Source organism: Crotalus tigris, unplaced genomic scaffold, assembly GCF_016545835.1.
Source record: "Crotalus tigris isolate CLP2741 ecotype Arizona unplaced genomic scaffold, ASM1654583v1 scf7180000024472.5447098, whole genome shotgun sequence".
NCBI lineage: Eukaryota > Metazoa > Chordata > Lepidosauria > Squamata > Viperidae > Crotalus > Crotalus tigris.
The window spans coordinates 2,147,506-2,172,838 of NW_024100643.1; the positions used below are offsets into that span (position 1 = coordinate 2,147,506).

At 41.0% G+C, this 25,333-nt stretch overlaps 1 protein-coding gene across 4 annotated transcripts in view; it reads right to left on the reverse strand.

Moving 5' to 3' along the window:
• Nucleotides 1-2,443: 2,443 nt before the first annotated feature.
• The window catches only part of COPZ2 (COPI coat complex subunit zeta 2), a 36,956-nt gene continuing 14,066 nt past the window's right edge, over nt 2,444-25,333 (reverse strand). For 2 of the 4 annotated variants that reach the window (XR_005555479.1, XR_005555478.1), the window contains 2 exons: nt 6,856-6,894; nt 2,444-2,795 (listed from right to left, as the gene is read on the reverse strand). Coding sequence is in view for 2 of the 4 variants with exons in the window: in XM_039333085.1 (XP_039189019.1) it covers nt 2,748-2,795; nt 6,856-6,894 (87 nt within the window). In the remaining 2 variants the exon portion in view is untranslated. The remainder of the gene's footprint in view (nt 2,796-6,855; nt 6,895-25,333) is intronic. The other 2 variants (XM_039333085.1, XM_039333084.1) reach the window with 1 other exon arrangement.

A 25,333-nucleotide genomic window follows, 5' to 3' on the forward strand; every position in this document is an offset into this window, starting at 1 on the left:
GTAGCTTTGGAGAGTGCCATTTACATCCCACATGTCGTCAAAATTAAATTCCGGTGTGCTTTACAGCAGGCACAGAAGAGATATTCTATCCTGGGTAGAGAAGAAACTAATCTGCTTTTTAAACAACAATATTAAAAAATAATCTGATCAATGGGTGGGCCAGTCATACTTTCTACAACAGAGAATTCAAACATATAGAAAAGAAAAATGTTTCCTCAGAGCATCCTTCCCCAACTTAAGCACCCTTCAGATGTGTATATTAACTTCCAGAATTTTCCAGCTACCATGGTCAGTGTTAAAAATTCTTGAAGTTGAAGTCCACACATCTGAAGGATGTCCAAATAAGAAAAGCTGCCATTAAGGCTGGGAAGAAGGCATGTGAGATTGCCCTCTCTTACTGACTTGGAGTTTTTCTGATCATTGGAGGGGCAAAATCTAATCTATTCTGAGGTCCCTAAGATATACTCACAAGCACCATAGGATTGTGCTAGAAATAATATAGTTTTAAATATGAAAATACTCCACGAATGGGTAGATAAATCAATGTTTCTCAATCTAAAGTTTTTAAACGTATCAGTATTATTACTATTCCCATAGATCCCAGCCAGCATAATCACTGGGAATTCTTTACAGCTTTTCCAGTGCATGTGCAGGAGGCCAGGTTAGTAAAATCTGATATACGACATACAGTATTTTAAAAACAATGCAGGCTCAACTGAAGAAGAGAACTGATAAAATCTAGTACCTTACACATCCTGCTTCCAGAAAGATTTTTTCCTCAACTGTTTTGCTGCAAATTGAACCCCACATAATAGAAAAGCAAATGCAGATGTTGACTCTATATCATATATATCCAAAGAAAGGGTGAGACAGGAAAACTGGTGTCACAAAGAAAATGAACAGATAGTGATCTATTTTTGCTTCTAGATCAATATGCAGGTTTTTTTTAGTCTTGCCACTATTAGCATGTTTATTTCTCAAAGAAAAAGACATCCCAGCAGTTTTGGTCATTTCCCTAACCTTGGCATCACCAAAGTTATGAGCCTCTTGTAACTCCACTTTTCCTTTCCCAAATTGATATTTTTGTGGCATATATTTGTTTGATGACATGTTTTGGAAAATGTAAAGCCCTCCCCCACACTTCTGTATTAATTTGATTGGTCCTCATAAAATCCATAAAAGGACTCTTTATGAAAGCAGAATATGTGCTTAGCAACATGAAATTAAACTAAGTTCCATGCTGATTGCTTGGTGTCATCACTGCATACTTCCACCATGCTCTGTCCAATTGTCTTCCTGTTGTAATGGTAAAATTTTGATAAATTCCTATTTTGAATCAGTAAGTCTCAGGACAGAGGAGGGGAAATTTGAAATGTTTGTCTGTGCAGGATACTCTGCAGAGCCATTCCAGGGTATAGTTGGCTCACCTTACTTCCCAGCCTCTGATACCTGGGGATCATGCTACCCTGGTGAGCCAACAAGAGGTTTACAATATACGAGAATATATGTAGCTTGGGAATGAACTATGGAATCCTTGGTGTTGTCTGACCTTAGTTGTTTGCTTGGAGACATTTCTAGACACCATGTTTAATTCATTTCTAGATAACATGTTCAGTTTACTGTTGTATTTTGTTTTTCTTTTGAAGAATTTGCAGTTTGGTGGGAAACAAAGGGTAAAAATGAGAAACTCTTTACTGCAGAGGATTAAATCAGCTGAAACATTTGTGCCAGGAATGCAAATTTTGACTGGCTGGTGTCTATAGATTTATCACTTTTCTATAAGCCCAACTTACCTCGCAGAACTGTTTTTATAGAAAAAATGGAAGGAGTCTTATACATGCCACCTTGAGCTTCTAAACACACAGCAGAATATAACTCTAATGAATAAACCTGAGAGTGGAATATTTATCCTGTTTGATTTTATTCTTTGTATTCAGAAGTCCTGAGTGACGGAAAGAAAAGGTGAGTTGTCTGAAAGTGCTTTTAAATTAGCACACTTGTTTTTATGTCTATGGAGATTCTCAATCATCCAGACCATGGTTGTTCCAAAGGTACTTTTTCAGGAGTTAATTGAACTTTCTTGTTTTAATTTGAAGATGTTTCACTTCTCATTCAAGAAGCTTCTTCAGCTCTGACTGGATGGTGGGGAATGCAAGGATGGAATGATGGAATTCTTCTATTCCCCACCATCCAGTCAGAGCTGAAGAAGTTTCTTGGATGAGAAACGAAATGTCTTCAAAGAAAAATAAGAAAATCCAGTTGCTTCCTGAAAAAGCACCTTTGGGACCTGTTTGTCTGTTTCACTTTTACCCCACTGCTACATTTAGTCTAAACATCACTTCTTTTTCAAAATTATAACTCTAACACAACATGAACAAATAGACAATCATGCCAAACTCCAGATTGCTACAAACATCATTTTGAAATTGAAGACTAAATCCTGTGCATTTTGGAATACTCTTCCAGCAATGTAGAGTTTTATTTTACATTTTTCCTTTGCCCTCACAGATTCTTAAACAAATTTCCACTTTGTTTGTTGTTCCTCTTGTTCATGTATAATCTCCATCTATGGCCACATTTCTGATAAATAATATGATGTAATCAACTTTGAAAAACTTAAAGAGATGGCCTATAGCAAGTTGGGCTGATCTGAGTAGCCATCACACAGCATTGCAAAGTTTTCATTCTTTGGGGAAACAGAGTAATGTAAGAAACTGAAAATGTTCCAAGACAATATTTAGAATATTTTATTTTAATAAGGACCACTTAATTTGTTCTTTGGCAGATTGCAGCACCTACAAAGAAGCAAATGGAGAAAGATATGAGAACTATTCCTTTTATCTGACATTCTGCCAAAAGATCAGGAATAACTCTTCTACTTCTTTTGCAGAAAATCTCCTGCCAACTTTGTGCTCCACCATGCTAAAATTCATCTGGAGGGTTCAGCTGTGTGCTTCTTCATTTAACTGCATGAAGACATATGTACTACCATGAGAGATTAGGACTTCAACTCTACTCTCTGGAATGATGGAAGCTCTATTTCAATGTATCTGAAGAGCATAAGGCTGGAAAAGTCTGATGCCAATCAACATCAGGCAAGGATTGTGAATTCATAGGATGTGTTCTGGGTGAGATCGATTGTGCTTTGCTCAGCATTTGATTTGTTAATGAAAATGGTATTCCTCATTTCAGCACTACCTTATTTGCTGCCATTGCTTTGCTGTTAAAAAAAAAATCTATTGATGAAATTTGTTCTTAAATGTTTGGTTTTATATTGTCCTCAGGCTATTATTTGAAAGGCATTATAAAAATAGTTCAATAAACCAGCCAGCCATTCAGCATGTTCACTTTTATGAACTCTGCAGACAACAGGATTAAATCGTTGACTAAGATTGGCAAATTGCCAGCTAGAGAACCAAGTTGCTACTAAGAACATTCCTCCCAGCATCTGATGACTTTATTCCGCAAGACCCTCCCACACCCCCCAAAAAAATCCAGCTTTCCTCAATACATAAATTTAACCCTGGTGAACCTTGGTGCAAACTTAAAAAAAAAACAAGCCTGTGAAAAGAGAAAGAAAATTTTAGAACTATTGGAAGAATTCCCTAGATTATCTGACCCTAGTCTTCTTATTCTGAACACTAGATGGCAGACATATCTTTTAGATAAAGAAGCAACACTGACCAGAAAGAAAGTTCATTAAATGAAAAAGAAGATTTGAGGCAGTTGCAGTATTTTGTGCTATTCTTTTTAGTTATTCATTTATAGTCTATTAAACCTTGATGATAAAATTCAGGCTTGATCCAAAAGTTGACGATTTAAATGATTTGTTTTACAGAATCCCGTGCGGCTCCAAAAAAAGCTTCTTAATACGGGCCTACATCAGGTGTTTTCTGGCCCAGAGGAAGAGACAGAGCTCTGGAGCTTGCATTAAGCTTAAGAAACCAGGACACAATTAATTCATGTGCCCAAATGCAATACTCAATTCATTTACTTTTTTATTCTTTTACTCATGATTAGTCAGCCTTGTAGTAGGATTATCTCAGAACAGATAACAAATCTAATCTGCTCTCATCAAACAGCATTAAGAAACCACTACACATCTAAACATAATACTGGAGGAGTTCTTAAACAGGATGTAATCCAAATTAATTTTAAATCATTTCATAATCTCTTGATTTCTACAAAACTGATCTCACCGAGCATTTTTTCAGGGAAATTAAAGACTTTCAAAGAGGTTTTTTTGTGTTTGGTTTGTTTTTTTGGGCTAATTGAGATCTGGTTTAATATTTTATTCTATCTTCCTGATGAATTCTGGGAAATGTGGTTCTATGAAGAAAACTGTGATTATTAAACAGAAAATTTAATTATTTTATCGAACTACAGTTTAATTATGATTAATGGATACAAAATCCATATCAATGTATTGTCTGCACCTGAGCTGAAATTGTAGTTAGACATACTGCATAAAAACTACTTGTCCTCCAAAATATATTTGCTTCCTCCTATTTTGGCATTTATTCAGAAGTGACTATAATGTAGAAAAAATATTATCTCAATCGTGGATGGCAGGAAACATTGACTTATTTTGATTTGGCTTTCTGATATCATAGATTGCAAAGCCTGATTAATTATATTGATTGCTAACTTGGGTATCCTGAGGATCGCAAAAGGACCAATGAAAAACATATATTATAACATTGTAAACCATGTGACTTAAATAGTGTGCAATATAAGGATGCAAATACAAAAGTCATACAATTTCCATTGAGACACCATGATATACCTACTAATTTTGCTCTACTGCAATGTGTCCTAGATGCATATGCTTACTAGAGAGCCCATTCAGAGCAACAACAATGCTTCCTGCTATCATTATAAAACTTCATGATGTTTTCAAATCTATTTCCTCTCTAATAACCCAATAGCATTACCCTGGTTGCACAATCCCTGGCTATTTTGCCCCAATGCTGCAGAGCAGTGAAACAAACAGTTACAAAGAAATGGTGAATAATATGCATGTGAAATAAGTGCAAAGAAATGTAAGAAACTTAATTGTCCTGAATAAGGCTTTACTTTACAGTGAAAAATATCACAGATTATTTTAAAAGAAACAGATCAGACCTAATTAGTATCTCTACATGAGATCATCAGGAAATCTCTAGGCTGTTACTTGGACTGGGAAGTTGAAAAGCATTCCAAAAGAAAGTAGCTAATGACATTTGTGTTATTGTCAAGAAAGCAACATGGATTGTCTGTGTCACCTCTAGGAGCTGGGTTCAGCCTGAGGGAATCTTTACTTCTTTGCCTCACACAATAGAGGCATCCTCAACTTACAACCATTCATTTAACATCCATTCAAAGTTACAACACTGAAAAAAAAATGACTTATGATTGGTATTGACTGCACTATTGACTGTCACAGCATTCCTAGAGGGACATGATCAAAATTTGGCCTTTGACAACTGGCATATACTTACAAAAGTTGCAGCATCCTGGCATCACATGGTCACCATTTGCAACCTTCCAGCAGGTTTCCGACAAGCAAAGTCAAGGAGGGAAGCTGGATTCACTTAATGACCATTGTGGTCATTATAATTCACTTAACAATGCAGTGATTAGTTTAGTAACCATGGCAGAAAAGGTTGCAAAAGTGGGTGTGACTCGCTTAATTAATGTCTTGTTTAACAATGGAAATTCTGACACCAATTGTGGTCATAAGTCAAGGACTATCTATACTGAGAATCACTCACTTTTTCTAACCTAATGTCTTTTGAGATGTTTTTGGAACTCAATAAACATAGTATTAGGATTAATAGTTTGTAACATGGGGGAAGGGGAGAGAAGTGCGATGTTTATGTATGTACAATTCCCAATTTATAAAATATATTTCTGTTTCTAGTAGAATAATGTCTATTTATCGATAGGCAACTTGCAGCAACAGAAAAAAAGAGTGATATTTGGCTTCCTGTTTAGTTTCTTATAGTATGTCTGAACATAAGATCATGGATATTTAACTTAATAAATGCAGGCAATGTTCAAATGTATATATAAATATCCTGCTTTTATAATTTTTATAAGAATGCAACAAGAAAACTGATTACCTGTCTCTAATTATTTTCTATTTTTTTCACTTGAAAATTTTTTGATTTAAGTTATAAAGGCAAGCAATATTTATAATGGGGCTCATATAAAAATGGCAAAAGGTATATATCCTAATAAATAATTGGTTATTCAAATGCTGCTTTATTCTTTACTACACTAAGTCAGCATCATTCATGCATTATATGGAAGTATTAACAGATTTATGGGTGTCTCAAGTTTTGTAAAACTACAGGTAGTCCTTGACTTACGACTACAATTGAACCCAAAATTTCTGTTGCTAAGTGAGACATTTGTTAAGTAAGTTTTGCCCCATTTTATGATCTTTCTCGACACAGTTGTTAAATGAATCACTGTAGTTGTTAAATTAGTAACACGGTTATTAAGTGAATCTGGCTTCCTCATTGACTTTGTCAGAAATTTGCAAAAGGTGATCACATGACCCCAGGACACTGTCATAAATGTTAGTCAGTTGCCAATTGTCTCAGTTTTGATCATATGACCCTGGGGATGCTGCAATGGTTGTGTGAAAGACAGTCATAAGTCACTTTTTCCAATGCCACTGTAACTTTGAACGGTCACTAAATGAACTTTTAAAAAGGCATTTCTGGCTGATTTCCAGAGAACATAATTCACATAGCGACATTTTGCCACAGATTCCACTTATCTGGCTAAGCCATCCAACTCTACCATACTTGAGAAAGCAATGATTCCCTGCAGAAGCCAAACTTCAAATGATTCAAGCAGTCTTACCTGAGTGACACTGTGCTCTGCTAAAGAGCTGTCATCCACCTAAAATAGGAAAAGAGATTCAGATAGTTAAGGAAGATAAAGATTAGCCAGGAGAGATAAATAGAATGCTGATAGCTAAGTCAAGAAATCTATAAAAATAAATAAGGCTTATTTAAAAAGGAGAGAGTCTTGACTAAATGGATTTGAGGGGGGGGGGAAGACACAAAGCCAATATATATTGACAAATCAGCAAACAAATAATGAATTTCAGAAGCAAATTACTAATGACGCAAAGACAAAGATATGGTTCTCGATTTAGTCATAGAATTTTTTTCCATTTAGAGTTAGTCATACTTAGAGTAGATCCATTAAAATCAATGATTTCTGAATTATTAATGATAAACTTATACCTTACTGAGTCCAATGAGTCTAGTCTAAATATGTCTAAATCTGGAGCCAATGTCATAAAATTGTCTTGCAGTATGAAATATAATACCCAACTAGATAGCAATGTCTAGCCAACTATGGTTGATTTTGAAAGCTAAACAGGTGGGATCTGGTTAATACTTGTATCGGAGTCCATCAGGAAATGCCACCAGGAAAGACTTAAGAGTGCCTGCCTTCATGAAATAGTTTGTGGGAATGTGTTTCAGAGAGCATTAATTTTTTCAGGTTTCACCCCCAAGTTTTCATAGTTAGAAATTCTGTTCAGAAGGGGACTATCCATCATCAGAAAACCTCTTCTGACTCATCCAGAGCTGCTAAGTTATGTTCATTCTAATTCAATATCAGAGGGAATTGAAATTAAGCATGCTAGGAAAGAAACCACAGCTTCTCTGGATTTAATGCTTTCCAAACTCAGGGGAGAGATTTGTAAGCTGAAGAGATGGCCTATGGGATTTCTTTTTCCCACATGAAAACCAAAAAACTCTGTATCTTATTGTTTGTTGCTGTAGCTACATCAGCAACCATGCAAATGTTTGAGAGATTCAGATGACAAAAGCTTTTTGGGTAAATTCTAGGAAGGCTATCCTCATATATGAGAAGGAGGAAAGAAGATTGTGAAATTGTATGGACAAAGGCAATGAACAATTAAATATAATATAAATAGAACTTATACTAATTGACAAATTACAAATTAATTATCCGGACAGACAGTATCCTCATAAATATATTTAAAGTTCTCAGATAAAACTGCTGGGTCATCTAAAACTAACATGCAAAATTAAAGCCAAATCTCCTTCAAGTCAACTTTGACTCCTGTTGACTTCCTAGCCACCCTCGACAACTAGAAGAAATAATAATATTATTATTATTTTTAATTTCCCTGTTAATTTTCGAGAAGAAATTGAGCCTGTTATTACAAAAGGAAAACTGAAATCACCCTTGAAAAAGTTTCGACTTGCCAGAAGGGAAATGAAGCATACTAAACTGAATATGCTACAAATAAATGACTATAAGAATCCAGGATAGATAATTTTAAATCAGATGACAAATCAGATGATTACATGATACATGGTATATTTGATCAAGTTTAGAACACAATCTATTATTACTTCTGGAAAGCTTTCTGTTAACACTAGAATTGAAAACATAATAGTTTATGGATCTGTTTATAGGTAGGATAGAAAATGGAGAAATAAATGTTTGTAACATTATAGGGTGAAGAGTCAATAAATTTGTTTATATGTGTGATGAAGGTTGAAACTGTTCTTTATGGGCTATATATTAAATTATTCAGATCATGATACATATGGCAATAAGAATGTACAACAACTAAATGTGGTTATTAATCAGGAAGAAGGAAAGGATAAGGAAAGAAAATCAACCATGATGGTCAATAAATAAAGAAAAATAACAAGAAAGGAAAAACCACAAAAGATTTTTTTTAAAAAAAAGATCAGAGCAATCAAGACATTTTCCATCTAATAGGAGATAAGAATAATCCTGGACAAGATCTAGTAGAGGCAAAAAAAGTTAAAGGAAGTCAAAGGAAGATGGGAATACTAATACTAATCCATGAATTTCATAAATATTACAGTATTATAAATGAGATTACACAATGAAAAATAAACTATTTCAGGAACTAACTCTTCTAGAAAGAGAGATATGAAGGAAAAATACCAATAATCAAACAGAAAGGCACATTATTCAATGAATTGTCTTAAGCTGCAAAGAAAAGGCGGTGCTAAAGAGTTAGTGATTATCTAAACAAATGTAGAACAAGATTGTATGGGGGTCCTTGGTGCTCTATGATCTTGGTTGTTTTCTTGCAGACCCTTCATTACCCAAACTAGATAACATCCTAGTTTAGATAATAAAATATCTGCAAGAAAACAACCAAGCTCAGATAACATCAAGGACCCCTCATTTCAACCCTGAACTGCAAATATGGTTTTTTACAAGATTGTGTGGTTTGGAAAGTGAAAAGTGCAGTACAGGTAATCCTTGAGTTCAATAGTTTGATTAGTGACTGTTCAAACTTACAACATAACCATCACCCCCAGTACTTGTGACAGAGTCCCGAATTTATGAATGTTGCAGCACCACAGCAGTTGTTCACCTTTACGAATGACTACAGAGGCACTGCAACATTCACCCTGCCTAGTTCCCCCTCCCCCATTGGGTCTCCACAGGCACTGGACCTATGGATAGATATAGATATATGCAAAGATCTAGTGAGCCTTTGGTTTCTTGGCCTGCTTCGGTGCTTCAGTGCATTTGCAAAGAATGGAGACCTAAAGTACCGCAAGATCAAGCGAAATCACTAACACGAGATCTTGTGCTACTTATCTCCCATGATCTCATGGTACTTTAGGCCTTTTTTATCTGCAAATGAAGGCCTAGACGAGATATGAGGCAAAAGGCTTTGCAAACGGAGGGAAGCCCTGAAACACCAAAGCCTTCCGTCCATTTGCAAAGCCTTTTGCCATCTTTGCAAAAAGTCTTTGCCACTGAGAATGGAGGCCAGGAGGGGCATATGCATCCCTCCAGGCCTCCATTTACAGCAGCAAAGGCCTTTCAAGGCCTTTGCTGTTGAGAACAGAGGCCTGGAGGGATGCACACACCCCTCTGGGCCTCAATTCTTGGTGGCAAAGGCTTTTTGCAAAGACTGGAGTCTATAGGGATGCAATCTCTCATCCCTGCAGGCCTTGGCAAGTCTTTGTTCAAGGCAAAACTGCGGCAGAGAAGTTGGAAAGGAGATAGTTCCCTTGATTATCAAGATCTACACAAGGTAAATAACCGGTCGGGCAGGATAGAGGGAAGAGGAAGTATAAGATATCTCAGTGGATTGGGGGAGGTCTTGGGCGGTCTGAAGCACTAGTCCCGCCCCCCCCCCCGTGGCCTTCCTTACCCTGAGATACCTCATGCACTCAACACCCCATGCATTCAATTAGCGAACGCATGGGCGAAAGCAGCGAGTAATCACATTCAAGTTATGTGATTCACTCCTATGAATCCTCAGGTTACGAATATAATTCGCAGGCTCCATTATATTTCTAACTCAAGGATTACCTGTATATGTAATGAAGGGCAGTGTTGTGTCCTGAACCTGCAAAGGCAGGCTTGCGACGTTGCAATGGTCCCGGGCAGTTGCAAGCTGCCCGGGACCAGACTGAGTGGCGCCGGCTTCACGCGCATGCGCGAGGCACGGAAGCACGCCAGAATGTTACTTTTGCCCAGGGATGCTATTAAAAGGAGTCAGAGAGGTCTGCGAGCCTCAGAGCTGTGACGGAGAGAGAACTACTTAAAATAAAGGGCTGTTGGAATTACAGAATGTGCTGTATTCATTCGCTGTTGACTCAAGGATTCAACACTGGCGACGAGGATGGGATGGCTTACAAAAACAAAAAAGAAGAATTGTAAGCTTACCCCAAGAGTCCTGGAGAGAGGAAGATGGCGTTAAACTCAGCACCTGGCCTGCCAGTACAGCGTTGCTGGAGGTAAGATGGCTGATAGACCCCTTCCTAACATAGAAGCAAGAATGGCGAAGATAGGGAGACTGTCTGAATTCGATGTCACTCACCCAGAAAGATGGGAGTCTTATGTTGCCAGAGTAGAAAATTACTTTAGAGCAGTGGTTCTCAACCTTTTTAATGCCGTGACCCCCAACCGGTCGTAAGTCGAGGACTACTCAACCGGTCGTAAGTCGAGGACTACTCAACTGGTGCAGCACTGTTTGCAGAATGGGACTTTTGGCGGGCTCAGCAGGGCAGAGACAGCCTGGACAATTCCTATTGGCTTTTGAAAGCCAATAGAATTAGACTCTATTCAAGAGAGTCTATTCTATTGGCTTTCAAAAGCCAATAGAATAAAAGGGAGTAGCACAGCTAAGGAAAAGGGGGGAAAAAATGGCGGACTGCGTTGTTTGGCGACCCCCGTGAAATGGTCGTTCGACCCCAAATGGGGTCCCGACCCACAGGTTGAGAACCACTGCTTTAGAGTAAATCAAGTAAGAGAAGATGGCTTGAAGGCCGCTACTTTGCTATGTGTCTGTGGTCAAGATGCATTTGAAATTGCTGAAAATTTGGCAGCCCCTGCTTCTCTTGAATCTGTCACACAGATTTAAAAAAAATATTGAAGGAACAGTTTCAGCCCAAGTTGTCTGTTATTGCGTGGAAACACACTTTTGAACAGAGGGATCAAAGAGCTGGTGAATCAGCTAAAGAATACATTGAGAAGAGCAGCTAAACCTTGTGATTTTAAAGACTTAGAAGAAAGGTTAAGATTTGTATGTGGGCTTAGGAACAGAGACTTTCAACAGAGACTCTTTGCAAAAGAGGACATTTCATTCCAAGATGCCTTGAGAGAGGTCACAGCAGAAGAGGCAGCAGGTGGGGCAGTCAAGAACATGAGGCCTATCAGGAACAATCCAGAAGCCGTCTCCATGCACCATGAGGGAGTCCAGGAGAGCTCGGAAGAAGATCCACCTCATCTCTACCCAGCCAAAGAAAGGAAGCAGAAGGAAGGCAAAGAAAAGTCTTCAGCTGTACCCAAGTGCTTCGGGTGTGGAGGTCGCCACAAGAGGACCGACTGCAGGTTCTGTTCTGCAATCTGCAGAGCATGTGGAAAGCAAGGCCACATAGCAGCTGTGTGTCTGGGCCATCAGAAGGTACAACCCCGAGAGGAATTGCGCCTGAAAGATACCAGGGTCCCCAGCCAAAACAGGGTGGGTTTCTGTGCATCACGTAGAAGCATTTATAGGACAGGCACACACAGGCCACTTAAAAAGAAGCTGTCACTTAAGGTGAAGTTGCAAGGAATTCCATTGGTTATGGAACTGGACACTGGGTCTGCCCTTTCAATCATTTCTATTCACACTTTTAGAAAGATTTGCTCTAGCAGTGGGTTCCAGGCCAAGCTTAGGCCATCCAATATAGTCTTAACAGACTTCCAAAATTCCAAGGTGTGTGTTAAGGGGGAGGCCACCCTTAAAGTACAATACAAGGATTTTGAAGGTCCATTAGATGTATTGGTAGTTGGGGGTAAACACACAAGTCTCATTGGACTCAATTGGTTTGAGGCCTTGGGAATACAAGTTACAGGGCTTCACAATTTGCAAACATTAGGTCTACAAGAAGTCTGCAAAGAATTTGCAGATGTCTTCAGCCCCCAGCTGGGAGCATACAAAGGCTGAGTGAAAGCAAGGAGAGTGCCCATTGCTTTGAAAGGGAAAATTGATGCTGAATTGGACAAATTGATTCAGCAAGGTGTCTTAGAACCTGCTGACTCAAGTCCGTGGGAAACTCCCATAGTCACGCCTCTCAAGGCCAATGGGGACATTCGCATCTGTGCAGATTACAAATGCACTCTAAACAAGGCATTGCAACAGCATGCATATCCTGTACCTGTAGTCAGCCACATTTTGGCCTCCCTCAAAGGGGCGCGTGTTTTTGCAAAGCTGGATTTAGCGCAGGCTTATCAACAGTTACCTGTTGATGACGTTGCTGCCGAAGCACAGACTATTGTAACACATAGGGGGGCATTCAAAGTCAAAAGACTACAATTTGGAGTAAATGTAGCTCCTGGAATTTTCCAAAGTGTAATGGAAAACACCCTGAGAGGTATACCAGGGGTTTGCCCCTATTTTGATGATGTCCTAATAGCAGGAGAATCCACTCAAAATTTAGCTGAGAGATTGAGAGCTGTTCTGCTGCGTTTCAGGAAAACAGGTCTCAAGCTTTAAAAAGACAAATGCAAAATTGGAGTATCTTCTACAGATTTCCAGGGATTCAGAATAGATGCCAGGGACATTCACTCTGCTGAGTCTAAATTAAAGGCTATACTGCAAGCTCCTAGGCCTAAGTCTAAAGCTGAATTACAAGCTTTTCTGGGCCTCTTGAATTTTTACAATGCATTCATACCTAACAAAGCTAATGTAGCTGAGCCACTTCATAGACTCTTAGACAAACAGGCATTTGGCAGTGGTCACAAGCACATGAAGAAAGCTTCAATGAGGTCAAGGCCTTACTTACATCAAATAATGTGCTTGCACATTTTAATGAAACTCTTCCTGTGTGCATTGCTTGTGATGCTTCCCCTTATGGGGTGGGAGCTGTACTTAGCCATTTAAGAACTGACGGAAATCAGGTTCCTGTTGCATATTACTCCAGAACCTTGTCCTCTGCTGAGCAAAACTATGCTCAGATAGATAGAGAAGCCTTGGCCATTGTTGCTGGAATTAAAAAACTCCATGATTTTCTATATGGCAGACACTTCACGGTCTATACTGACCATAAGCCTCTGTTGGGGTTGTTTACTACAAACAAACAAACTCCCCATATCATCTCCCCTAGAATGCTGAGATGGTCCATCTTTCTGTCAGCTATGACTTTTCCTTGGTTCACAAACCTGGCAAGGAAATGGGCCACGCTGATGGCCTTAGTAGATTACCTTTACAAATGGTAGAGGCTGACCCTGCCCCTGCCATCAACATTCTTTCCATTCAGGCATTGCCTGAGTCTCCCTTAAATGCCAGGGATGTGGCTGCTGAATCAGCCACGGATCTCACACTCACTCATGTATTGTCCTGGGTCTTGTCTGGATGGCCTGAGAGTTGTCCAGGTACTGAGTTTCAGAGTTTCTGGCTCAAGAAGCATGAGTTATCCACTTTTCAGGGTTGTCTGTTGTGGGGCAGCAGAGTTGTTATTCCTACCTCAATGAGACCTAGGGTCTTGGCTTCCCTTCATGAGGGCCATCCTGGCATTGTCAGGATGAAGGTGCTTGCGTGCAGCCATTTATGGTGGCCAGGGTTAAACAGGGAGATAGAGGCTCAAGTGCATGGATGCTACTTGTGTCAGCGCTCATGCCCGGAAATGCCTCAGGCTCCTGTACATAGATGGGAGGAAACACAGTCACCTTGGTCTAGGGTGCACGTAGATTACGCTGGGCCCTTTCAGGGTCAATTCTTCTTGGTCCTTGTTGACAGCTATTCAAAGCGGCTTGAGGTTGTACCTGTCTCTTCCACCACTGCTGCCAAGACCATTCAAGTACTGAGAGGGATTTTTGCTGCACATGGGCTCCCAGATGTCCTGGTATCTGACAATGGTCCTCAATTCACTTCTTTTGAGTTTCAGGCTTTCTTGCAGGCCAACATGATTCGTCATGCCACCTTTGCACCATTCCACCCTTCCACCAACGATATGGCTGAGCGGATGGTCCGCATCACCAAGGATGCTTTAAAGAAACTGACCTACGGGGACTGGCACCACAGTTTGGCAGACTTTCTTCTTGCTTACCGCACCACACCTTCAACTTCCACGGGGAAGTGCCCAGCTGAACTCCGTTGGGGGCGCAAACTGATCACCAAATTTGACAGGTTGCACCCGGACAGACTGCCTCCTAAGGTCACCCAACCCAGGGCACCGCGGTGTCTGCATGTGGGTGCCCCAGTATGGACCCGGAACTATGGGCCTGGTCACTTGTGGGTTCCTGCCGTAATATGCAAGGTTACTGGTCCATTGTCCTACGAGGTCTCCTTGGACGACGGTTGTGTCCTTTGGCGGCATATCGATCAGCTGCGTACGAGACTGGACTTACCCTCTGCAACTCCTGGGCTTTCTCCAGGGGGGAAGGGGGACCATTATGGGCAAAGGGAAGGGTGTTGGCAGCAGCCGGGGCCAAACGGAGAGGCCGGAGACGGCCTGTTCCGGGCTCCGCAAGTGTTCCAAACAGGAATTCAGGGGAACAAGAAATCATACAGGCACCAGTGCCTACTCCAGCCAGGGAGTCACCCAGGGGGCATACTCATCATTCACATTACCATTCAGTACTCCAGTCAGGGAGAATAACCAAAAGCATCCTAATATCCCAAACATTGCAAGAGAACTGGCACACAAACAGTCAAGTTGGCCCAGTACTGCTACTGCTTCCAAAAGGAAGTCTTCACACAGGGAGGGGGTCAGAGAGGCAAATCCCAATTCTGGCACCTCCGGCATAGATTGGGGGGCAACTGAGTATTGGGGCACTGCAGAAACCCCAGACAATCCTGTTACGGGGCTTGGGAGTGAAGGGATGCGTTCCCTTGATAGGTTCATTGTGGACTTGGAGAGTTCTACAGAAATGCCAAACATTGGCAGACATACAGAGGGGCCTGAGAGCCTACAGTTAGGCAGGTCAACCAGGTTCATGGGGGAGCAAAGTCCTGGTCTGACGAGCCTGGTGGGCAAGCAAGCAGACCAGGCAACGGGACACAGTTCACGGGGACCACCAGGGACCACTTCATCCTCTGCACAAGAGGAAGTAGGGGGTTCTCAGAACCTGAGGTCACAGAGAGTAAAAAGATCTCCCAAGTATCTTGAGGACTTTGTAACCCTGCTGCCAAAGCAAGGAAAGTGAGAGGGTGCCTGCTGTTGTTGGAAAAACTGGGAGTGTGAGTAGTGGGTAGTTAATTCCAAAACAATAGCCCAGTACCATTTGTGGTGTGGCTAGTGCACAGCTGCACTAGATGTGCAGGTTTGGGGTTGGCACACTATGCTCGTGTTGAGGTCGCGTATAACTACCTATATAGTTAATAGGTCTCATCGGGGGGGGAAGGGGTGTTGTGTCCTGAGCCTGCAAAGGTAGGCTCGGGACGTTGCAATGGTCCCGGGCAGTTGCAAGCTGCCTGGGACCAGACTGAGTGGCACCAGCTTTGCGCGCATGCGCGAGGTGCAGAAGTGCGCCAGAATGTTACTTTTGCCCGGGGATGCTATTAAAAGGAGTCAGAGAGGCCTGCGAGCCTCAGAGCTGTGACGGAGAGAGAACTGCTTAAAATAAAGGGCTGTTGGAATTACAGAATGTGCTGTATTCATTTGCCGTTGACTCGAGGACTCAACAGGCAGTATATGTATTTATTCATAACATGCAAAAATGTTATGGTTATCAAACTATTGTGCTAGTTCTTCATATAAGCAAAGTTACTTTGATTTCTTAATATTTCATATTAACCAAGATTTTATCACTTCACAATTTTATTTTATTAATGAGGGCTTCTAAGTATTCTTTGCTTCTTCCAAGAAAGTTGTACCATTTGACTATATGAAATAGTGTTTTAACCTCTAATTTTAATTCTGGCTGTCAGTTCTTCAAATTCTGATATTTTTATAATATATTTGTTTTTCAAGTGATGCAAATATAGAGAAAATTTTCTTGTCCACCTTCCCTATTCTGAACTACACTGTCTCTCCTATCCAGGCTGGAATGGGACAACTTGCCACAGCCAGCTCACCACCAAGTCACCTCTGCCAACTCAGCCATCTGCGGAGAACTGTCCCAGTGCCGAGTGGGCCATGTGGAGTTGTCCTGTGCAACTTGGTGGAAATGAGTTGGCAGAGCGACTTGGCAGGGACGAGCTGGCCCTGGTGAGCTGGCCATGCAGTGCTGGCCACAGCAAGTTGTCCTACCCCCGCCCCAGGCAGTCTAGATCAGTGCTGGCGAACCTATGGCACAGGTGCCAGAGGTGGCACTCAGAGCCCTCACCCCAGTCCTAGGCCTTCAGCTGGGTTGGGCCAGCCCTGCGGGAAGCAGATCCTCTTCTCAAGGGCTTTGCAGAACCATCAGGGAAGGGGAGCCTGGCATTCCTCATCCAGCTCCAGCTGGCGTAGTTTTCCCAGAGCTTACCATAGCATCCTTCCATACAAAGCGTCCTTCCTTTCCTCCTTTCTGCTGGGAGGAAAGCGGCAGAAAACGGGGTTGCCATTTCCAGAACGGAGAAGGGAGACACACACTGATGCAGGGCAGCAAGAAAGTGCGGTGGTGGTAATGGAGGGTTGGGAGAGGGATACCAGGGCTGGTCACGGCACAAGCCACAGGAGAATTGGCAGACGAGAAGGCAGAGACTGAAGAAAGCCCATCCAGCAGCAGACGTGGCTGTTGCACAGCAGAGGCAGAGCCTTTCGCCGTCACCCCCCCCCCAGCTCTGAAACTGCGGAGGGGGACCAGGAAAGCCCATCCTCCATAGCATGATAGTCCAGCTTGGGAGGGCAGTGAAAGGGAAGAGGCAGGTGGACAGCTGACGTGATCGAAGGCACTGTGTCTCCATTGGGTTTCCGTCGCTCTTCTCTTGGACTTTTGGAGAGAGGTTTTTTTTCCCACTTGGAAGGAAGTTGAACAAAAACCAGACGTATTCCGGAAAACACAGACTTATCATAACCGATTTGCGAACTCAACAAAAAATGAGGGTATTGGTTCTGCCGAACTAGTGTGAACCGGCTGAATCCCACCACTGAGGAGACCCTATACCATTTCAGATAAATAGATATCCAGTCTCTTTTTAAAAGCCTCCAGTGATGAAGCATCCACAACCTCTGAAGGCAAGCCATTCCCCTGTTGATTTTTCTCACTGTCAGGAAATTTTTCCTTAGTTCTAGGTTGCTTCTCTTTCTGATTAGTTTCCATCCATTGCTTCTTGTCTTGTTTTCTGGTGTTTTGGAAAATATGTTCACCTGCTCTTGTTTGTAGCTGCCTCTCAAATATTGGAACACTGCTATCATGTCATTCCCTAGTCCTTCTTTTTAGCAGACATACCCAGTTTCTGAAATCATTCTTCATATGTTTTAGCCTCAGCCCCCTAATCAACTTTCTTGCTCTTCTTTGCATTCCAGAGTCTCTACATCAACAGTGTCAAACTCGCAACATCATGTGACGTGTCGCGATGTATCGTGACTTTTTTTGCCATTGCCAGCAATGGGGTGGACGTGGTTTCACTATGATGCATCTGGCCTGTAGGCCAGCAGTTTGACACCTCTGCTCTATATCTTTTTTTAAAAAATGGATGCAGTATTCCAAGTGTGGTCTTACCAAAGCCTTATATAAATTGTAATCTTGATTCTATCCCTTAATTCAGCCTAAGATTACATTGGCTTTTTTCGCAGCTGCAGCACACTGCTGGCTCAGATGTAAGAGATTGTTCACTAGGATCCAAGATCCCTCTCGCAGTTACTGCTATTGATTCAAGATAGATAGAAAAATGTGAGTTAGACAGCATCACCACCAGATGGATTCATAGCCGTACTCAGCATGTGATCCTCAATGGAACTGCATCTACATGGAGGGAAGTGTGTAGTGGGATGCCCCAGGGCCCTGTTCTAAGCCCAGTGCTCTTCAACATCTTCATCAACGATTTGGATGAGGGGATAGATGGAGAACTCATCAAATTTGCAGACAACTCCAAGCTGGCAGGAGTAGCCAACACTCCAGAAGACAGGCTTAAGATACAGGAGGATCTGGACAGACATGAACACTGGGTGCTATCTAACAAAATGAAATTCAATGGTGAAAAAAGTAAGGTTCTACATTTAGGCAAGAAAAAACAAATGTACAGGTATAGTATAGGTGGTACCTTGCTCAATAGTAACTGTGAGAGGGATCTCAGAGTCCTAGTGGACAATCACTTAAATATGAGCCAGCAGTGTGCTGCAGCTGCCAAAAAAGCCAATACAGTGCTAGGCTGCATTAACAGAGGGATAGAATCAAGATCACGTAAAGTATTAATACCACTTTACAATGCCTTGATAAGGCCACACTTGAAATACTGCATCCAGTTTTGGTCACCATGATGTAAAAAAGATGTTGAGACTCTAGAATGAGTACAGAGAAGAGCAACAAAGATGATTAGGGGACTGGAGGCTAAAAGATATAAGGAAAGGTTGCTGGCACTGGGTATATCTAGTTTAATGAAGAGAAGGACGAGGGGGGACATGATAGCAATGTTCCAATATCTCAGGGGCTGCCACAAAGAAGAGGGAGTCAAGCTATTCTCCAAAGCGCCTGAAGGCAGGACAAGGAGCAATGGATGGAAACTAATCAAGGAGAGAAGCAACTTAGAACTAAGGAGAAACTTTCTGACAGTTAGAACAATTAACCAATGGAACAACCTGCCTTCAGAAGCGGTGAATGCTCCAACATTCCAAGTTTTTAAGAAGAGACTGGACAGCCATTTGTCTGAAATGGTATAGGGTTTCCTGCCTGAGCAGCGGGTTGGACTAGATGACCTCCAAGGTCCCTTCCACCTTTATTATGGATCATCGCACAGTCAGCCAGATGTTCAGACTGGATTTGGCATTTTGTCTACCTATCAAGTCCTTACCCAGGACCTGGGATAGGCAGATGTGGATGTTTGATGGTATTACAGATATGTCGCAGGATGGAAGCAGTTCCTAATAAGGCCGCCTTTTGCAATTGACTAATAGCAAATTTGTCAATGCCCATGGTGTTCAAGTGGTGCTCCAGTTGTTTTGGGATTGCGCCCAAGGAGCCTATGACTATTGGTACTACCCTTGCTTGCTTTTGCCACAGTCTTTCTATTTCTATTTGTAGGTCTTTGTATTTTGTTATCTTCTCCAGTTCTTTTTCTTCTATTCTGCTATCTCCAGGCACTGCCACGTCCACTATCCAAACTTTTTTGTCTTTCTTATCGACAATTGTTAAGTCTGGGGTGTTATGTTGCAGGTCTTGTCTGTTTGAATTCTGAAGTCCCAGAGCAGTTTAATTTTATCATTTTCTATGACTTTCTCTATTTTATGATCCCACCAGTTTTTGCTTACAGGCAAATGATATTTTTTGCAGATCTTCCAATGCACCATTGTTGCTACTTTGTCCTGCCGCTGCTTGTAATCAGTCTGTGCAATCTTCTTGCAACAGCTTACCAAGTGGTCCACTGTTTCTTCAGCTTCTTTGCATAGGCGGCACTTACTGTCTGTTGCTGTCTTCTCAATTTTGACGTTATATGCATTTGTCCTTAAGGCTTGGTCTTGTGCAGCCAGAATTAGTCCCTCGGTCTCTTTCTTCAATTTTCCTGCTCTTAGCCATTGCCAGGTCTTGTTATTATCTGCTTTCCCAGCTATTTTTTTAATGTATTGGCCATGTAGTGCTTTGTCTTACCATGCCTCTATTCTGTTCTTCATTTGGTCTTTTTTGTAGGCCAGTTTGATCTCTCCAGTAGTCAGTAAGCCTTCCTGATATACTAATTTCAGTGCATCTTCATCATTGTTCTTCATATATTCTTCCAAAGCCATTTTTTCTTCTTCAACCATCTGATGTACTTGTAGCATTCCACGCCCACCTATTTGCCTTGGTAGATAAAGTCTGTCAATGTCACTGCGTGGATGACTCATTGTCATTATTTTTCTGGTCTTCCTATCCATTGATTTTGGTTCTGCTTGAGTCCAGTCCACTATTCCAGCTGTGTACCTAATGACTGGAATTGCCCAGGTGTTGATTGCCTTTATGGTATTTCCTTCATTGAGTTTGGACTTTAAGATCTTCTTCACTCTCTTGATGTATTCACCTCTAATCTTTTTCTTGACTTCAGTATGCTTGATGTTGTCAGCTTGAAAGATACCCAAGTAATCTTCCTCATCCAGACTCTTAATGTTATTTTCGTGGGGCATCTTGATTCCTTCAGTTTTCACTATTTTTCCTTGTTTGATAGTAAGTGTGGCACATTTGTCCAAGCCAAACTCCATAACAATATCTTGGCTATATATATGGACAGTGTTGAGCAGCGATTCTATTTCAGATGATGTTTTTCCATACAGCTTCAGATCATCCATGTAAAGGAGATGGGATATCTGGTAGATGTTTTTGATGTTTGAGTTATTCAGTGTTGACAGAGGAAACAGTGCAATAACTAATAGTAATGGTGATAATGAATCTCCTTGAAATATTCCTCTCTTGATATTAACCTCTCCCAGCTTCTCACCATTGATCTGCAACTGTGTCTTCCATTGTGCCATCGATCTTTGCACAAATTTTCTGATGTTTCTACTGACTCCTGTTATTTCTAGGCACTTGATTATCCAGTCATGTGGCAGAGAGTCAAATGCCTTTTTGTAGTCAATCCATGCCACATTCAGGTTGGTCTTCCTTTTCTTGCAGTTTTCCAAGATCATTTTGTCTATTAGGAGTTGATCTTTTGTTCCTCTGCTATTGGGGCGGTTTCCTTTCTGCTCAGGTGGAAAGAGATTGTTTTCAACTAGATGCTGTTGTACTGCATCAGCTACCACACCAGTTAGTAATTTGAAAGTTGTTGGTAAGCAGGTAATTGGCCTGTAGTTGCCTGGTGTTGCCCCTTTTGCTGGATTTTTCATTATTAGGTAGGTTTTCCCAGTTGTTAGCCACTTTTCAATTTCTCCTCCTTGTAGTATATTGTTGAACTGTTTGGCAATGAGTGGGTGTATAACAGTTAGATGTTTCAACCAAAACCCATGCAGTTCATCTTCACCTGGTGTTGACCAATTTTTGATTTTCTTTGCTCTTTTTTCTACCATTTTTGTTGTTATTACTAGTTCTTTCATTTCAATTTCTGTTTTATTTGCATCCACCTCTTTTAACCAAGCCGCATCCTTGTTGTATTTCTTTGGGTTATCCCATATCTGCTTCCAGAACTGCACTGTTTCTTCCTTGTCAGGTACTGACTGATTCCTTGCAGTTTCTCCATTGATGGATTGGTAGAAACGTTTCTGATTGGATTGAAATTGGAGGTTCTGCCTATAGTTTGCAATTCGAGCTTCATATCTACTGATTTTCCTGGCTATAGCTGTTATTTGTTGCTTTATTATTTCCAGTGCTTCCTTGATCTTCCTTGTTTCTAAGTGGTATTTCTTGATTAGGTATTCTTTGGTCTTCTTGTTCTTCAGCTTCTTTTCTTTCATCTGTTCTAGCTTGCTTGCATGTGATCTTAACTTGTTGATCTTATTTTCTAGTCCAGTGGTTCTCAACCTGTGGGTCGGGACCCCATTTGGGGTCGAATGACCATTTCATGGGGGTCGCCAAACCATGCTGTCCACCACTTTGTTCCCTTTTCCCTAGCTGTCCTACTCCCTCTTATTGGTGGCCACACCCACTTGGGGGTCACCACAACATGGGGAACTGTATTATGGGGTCATGGCATTAGAAAGGTTGAGAATCACTGTTCTAGTCTAACCTTCCATTTTTGTGGTGCACTGTTTGTTTTTCTTCTTTGTTGATTTTGCATCCCAGGTATTCAGTTATAACTGCAGCTGTGTGTACATTAGTTGGTTTGTTTCTTGCAGTGAATTGGTGCTTATACTTGATATTGCAGTATTTGCATCTTTTAATGCTTGTGTTAGCTGTTTCTTTGGAACAAGTTTCAATGCAGGCAGCCTTATTCTGTTGTTTTTGTGCTGTTCTAAATGCTCAGTTATTCTTTGTTTCAATTCTTTTATTTCTTTAGTTAGAGGGTTTTGTTCTTCCTGAGGAAGAGGTGCCTGGTTTCCAAATGAGAACAGTTGTATATCTCTGCTGGATTCCTTCACTGCCAACTCCCCCTGGTTTGCCTCTACATTCTGAATTACTTCTGGTAAGGCTTTGATTTCTTTGCCCTGGGTAAACCTTTGCAGTTCGTCCAATTCTGTTTCTGTGAATACTTTATTTCGTATTATAAATCGGCATTGATCTGCTAGTCTCTGTTCTGTTATTTCTGATTCTGGATGTTGTTCTTTCCAGAACTGGTGCATTCGTTTTAGACATCCTCTTCTTGTTGGACTTGATTTGTAGTAACAGATCATTATTTCTTTGTTTTCAATCACTGTGTATCTTCGATGGATAAACACCTTTTCTTCCAGTAGTTCTGCAGCTGCTGGCCCTGGTTGCTCAGCCAACAGTCCTGAGTCCTGGTAACCCATTTTTCACCAGATATCCAGGAACTCCAATATCTAGCATGGACCTTGTTAACCTGGGCGACATCCGAGCCGGTATGGCATTCTGAAATTTACGTCTCACCATATTTTTTATGGGAGAGACACTCTTTGTCTGACTCCTCTGATGAGACCTGTCCAATATGGTTGAACCTCTGGCATAGCAGTCATCTTCCTCAGAGTACACAAGCCCCACACCCACGTCAAGGTAGTGCCTCACTGGGGGTATTATAATAATAATAATAATAATAATAATAATAATAATAATAATAATAATAATAATAACCCCCAGTGAGGCACTACCTTGACGTGGTTGTGGGGCTTGTGTACTCTGAGGAAGATGAGAGCTATGCCAGAGGTTCAACCATACTGGACAGGTCTCATCAGAGGAGTCAGACAAAGAGTGTCTCTCCCATAAAAAATATGGTGAGACGTAAATTTCAGAATGCCATACCGGCTCGGACGTCGCCCGGGTTAACAAGGTCCGCACTAGATATTGGAGTTCCTGGATATCTGGTGAAAAATGGGTTACAGGACTCAGGACTGTTGGCTGAGCAACCAGGGCTAGCAGCTGCAGAACTACTGGAAGAAAAGGTGTTTACCCGTCGCAGGTACACAGTGATGGAAAACAAAGAAATAATGATCTGTTACTACAGATCAAGTCCAACAAGGCGAGGATATCTAAAACGAATGCACCAATTCTGGAAAGAACAACATCCAGAATCAGAAATAACAGAACAGAGACTAGCAGATCAACGCCGATTTATAACACGAAATAAAGTATTTACAGAAACAGAATTGGACGAACTGCAAAGGTTTACCCAGGGCAAAGAAATCAAAGCCTTACAAGAAGTAATTCAGAATGTAGAGGCAAACCAGGGGGAGTTGGCAGTGAAAGAATCCAGTAGAGATATACAACTGTTCTCATTTGGAAACCAGGCACCTCTTCCTCAGGAAGAACAAAACCCTCTAACTAAAGAAATAAAAGAATTGAAACAAAGAATAACTGAGCATCTAGAACAGCACAAAAACAACAGAATAAGGCTGCCTGCATTGAAGCTTGTTCCAAAGAAACAGCTAGCACAAGCATTAAAAGATGCAAATACTGCAATAGCAAGTATAAGCACCAATTCACTGCAAGAAACAAACCAACTAATGTACAGCACAGCTGCAGTTATAACAGAATACCTGGGATGTAAAATCAACAAAAAAGAAAAACAAACAAACAGTGCACCACAAAAATGGAAGGTTAGACTAGAAAATAAGATCAGCAAGTTAAGATCACATGCAAGCAAGCTAGAACAGATGAAAGAAAAGAAGCTGAAGAACAAGAAGACCAAAGAATACCTAATCAAGAAATACCACTTAGAAACAAGGAAGATCAAGGAAGCACTGGAAATAATAAAGCAACAAATAACAGCTATAGCCAGGAAAATCAGTAGATATGAAGCTCGAATTGCAAACTATAGGCAGAACCTCCAATTTCAATCCAATCAGAAACGTTTCTACCAATCCATCAATGGAGAAACTGCAAGGAATCAGTCAGTACCTGACAAGGAAGAAACAGTGCAGTTCTGGAAGCAGATATGGGATAACCCAAAGAAATACAACAAGGATGCAGCTTGGTTAAAAGAGGTGGATGCAAATAAAACAGAAGTTGAAATGAAAGAACTAGTAATAACAACAAAAATGGTAGAAAAAAGAGCAAAGAAAATCAAAAATTGGTCAGCACCAGGTGAAGATGAACTGCATGGGTTTTGGTTGAAACATCTAACTGTTATACACCCACTCATTGCCAAGCAATTCAACAATATACTACAAGGAGGAGAAATTGAAAAGTGGCTAACAACTGGGAAAACCTACCTAATAATGAAAAATCCAGCAAAAGGGGCAACACCAGGTAACTACAGGCCAATTACCTGCTTACCAACAACTTTCAAATTACTAACTGGTGTGGTAGCTGATGCAGTACAACAGCATCTAGTTGAAAACAATCTCTTTCCACCTGAGCAGAAAGGAAACCGCCCCAATAGCAGAGGAACAAAAGATCAACTCCTAATAGACAAAATGATCTTGGAAAACTGCAAGAGAAGGAAGACCAACCTGAATGTGGCATGGATTGACTACAAAAAGGCATTTGACTCTCTGCCACATGATTGGATAATCAAGTGCCTAGAAATAACAGGAGTAAGTAGAAACATCAGAAAATTTGTGCAAAGATCGATGGCACAATGGAAGACACAGTTGCAGATCAATGGTGAAAAGCTGGGAGAGGTTAATATCAAGAGAGGAATATTTCAAGGAGATTCATTATCACCATTACTATTTGTTATTGCACTGTTTCCTCTGTCAACAATACT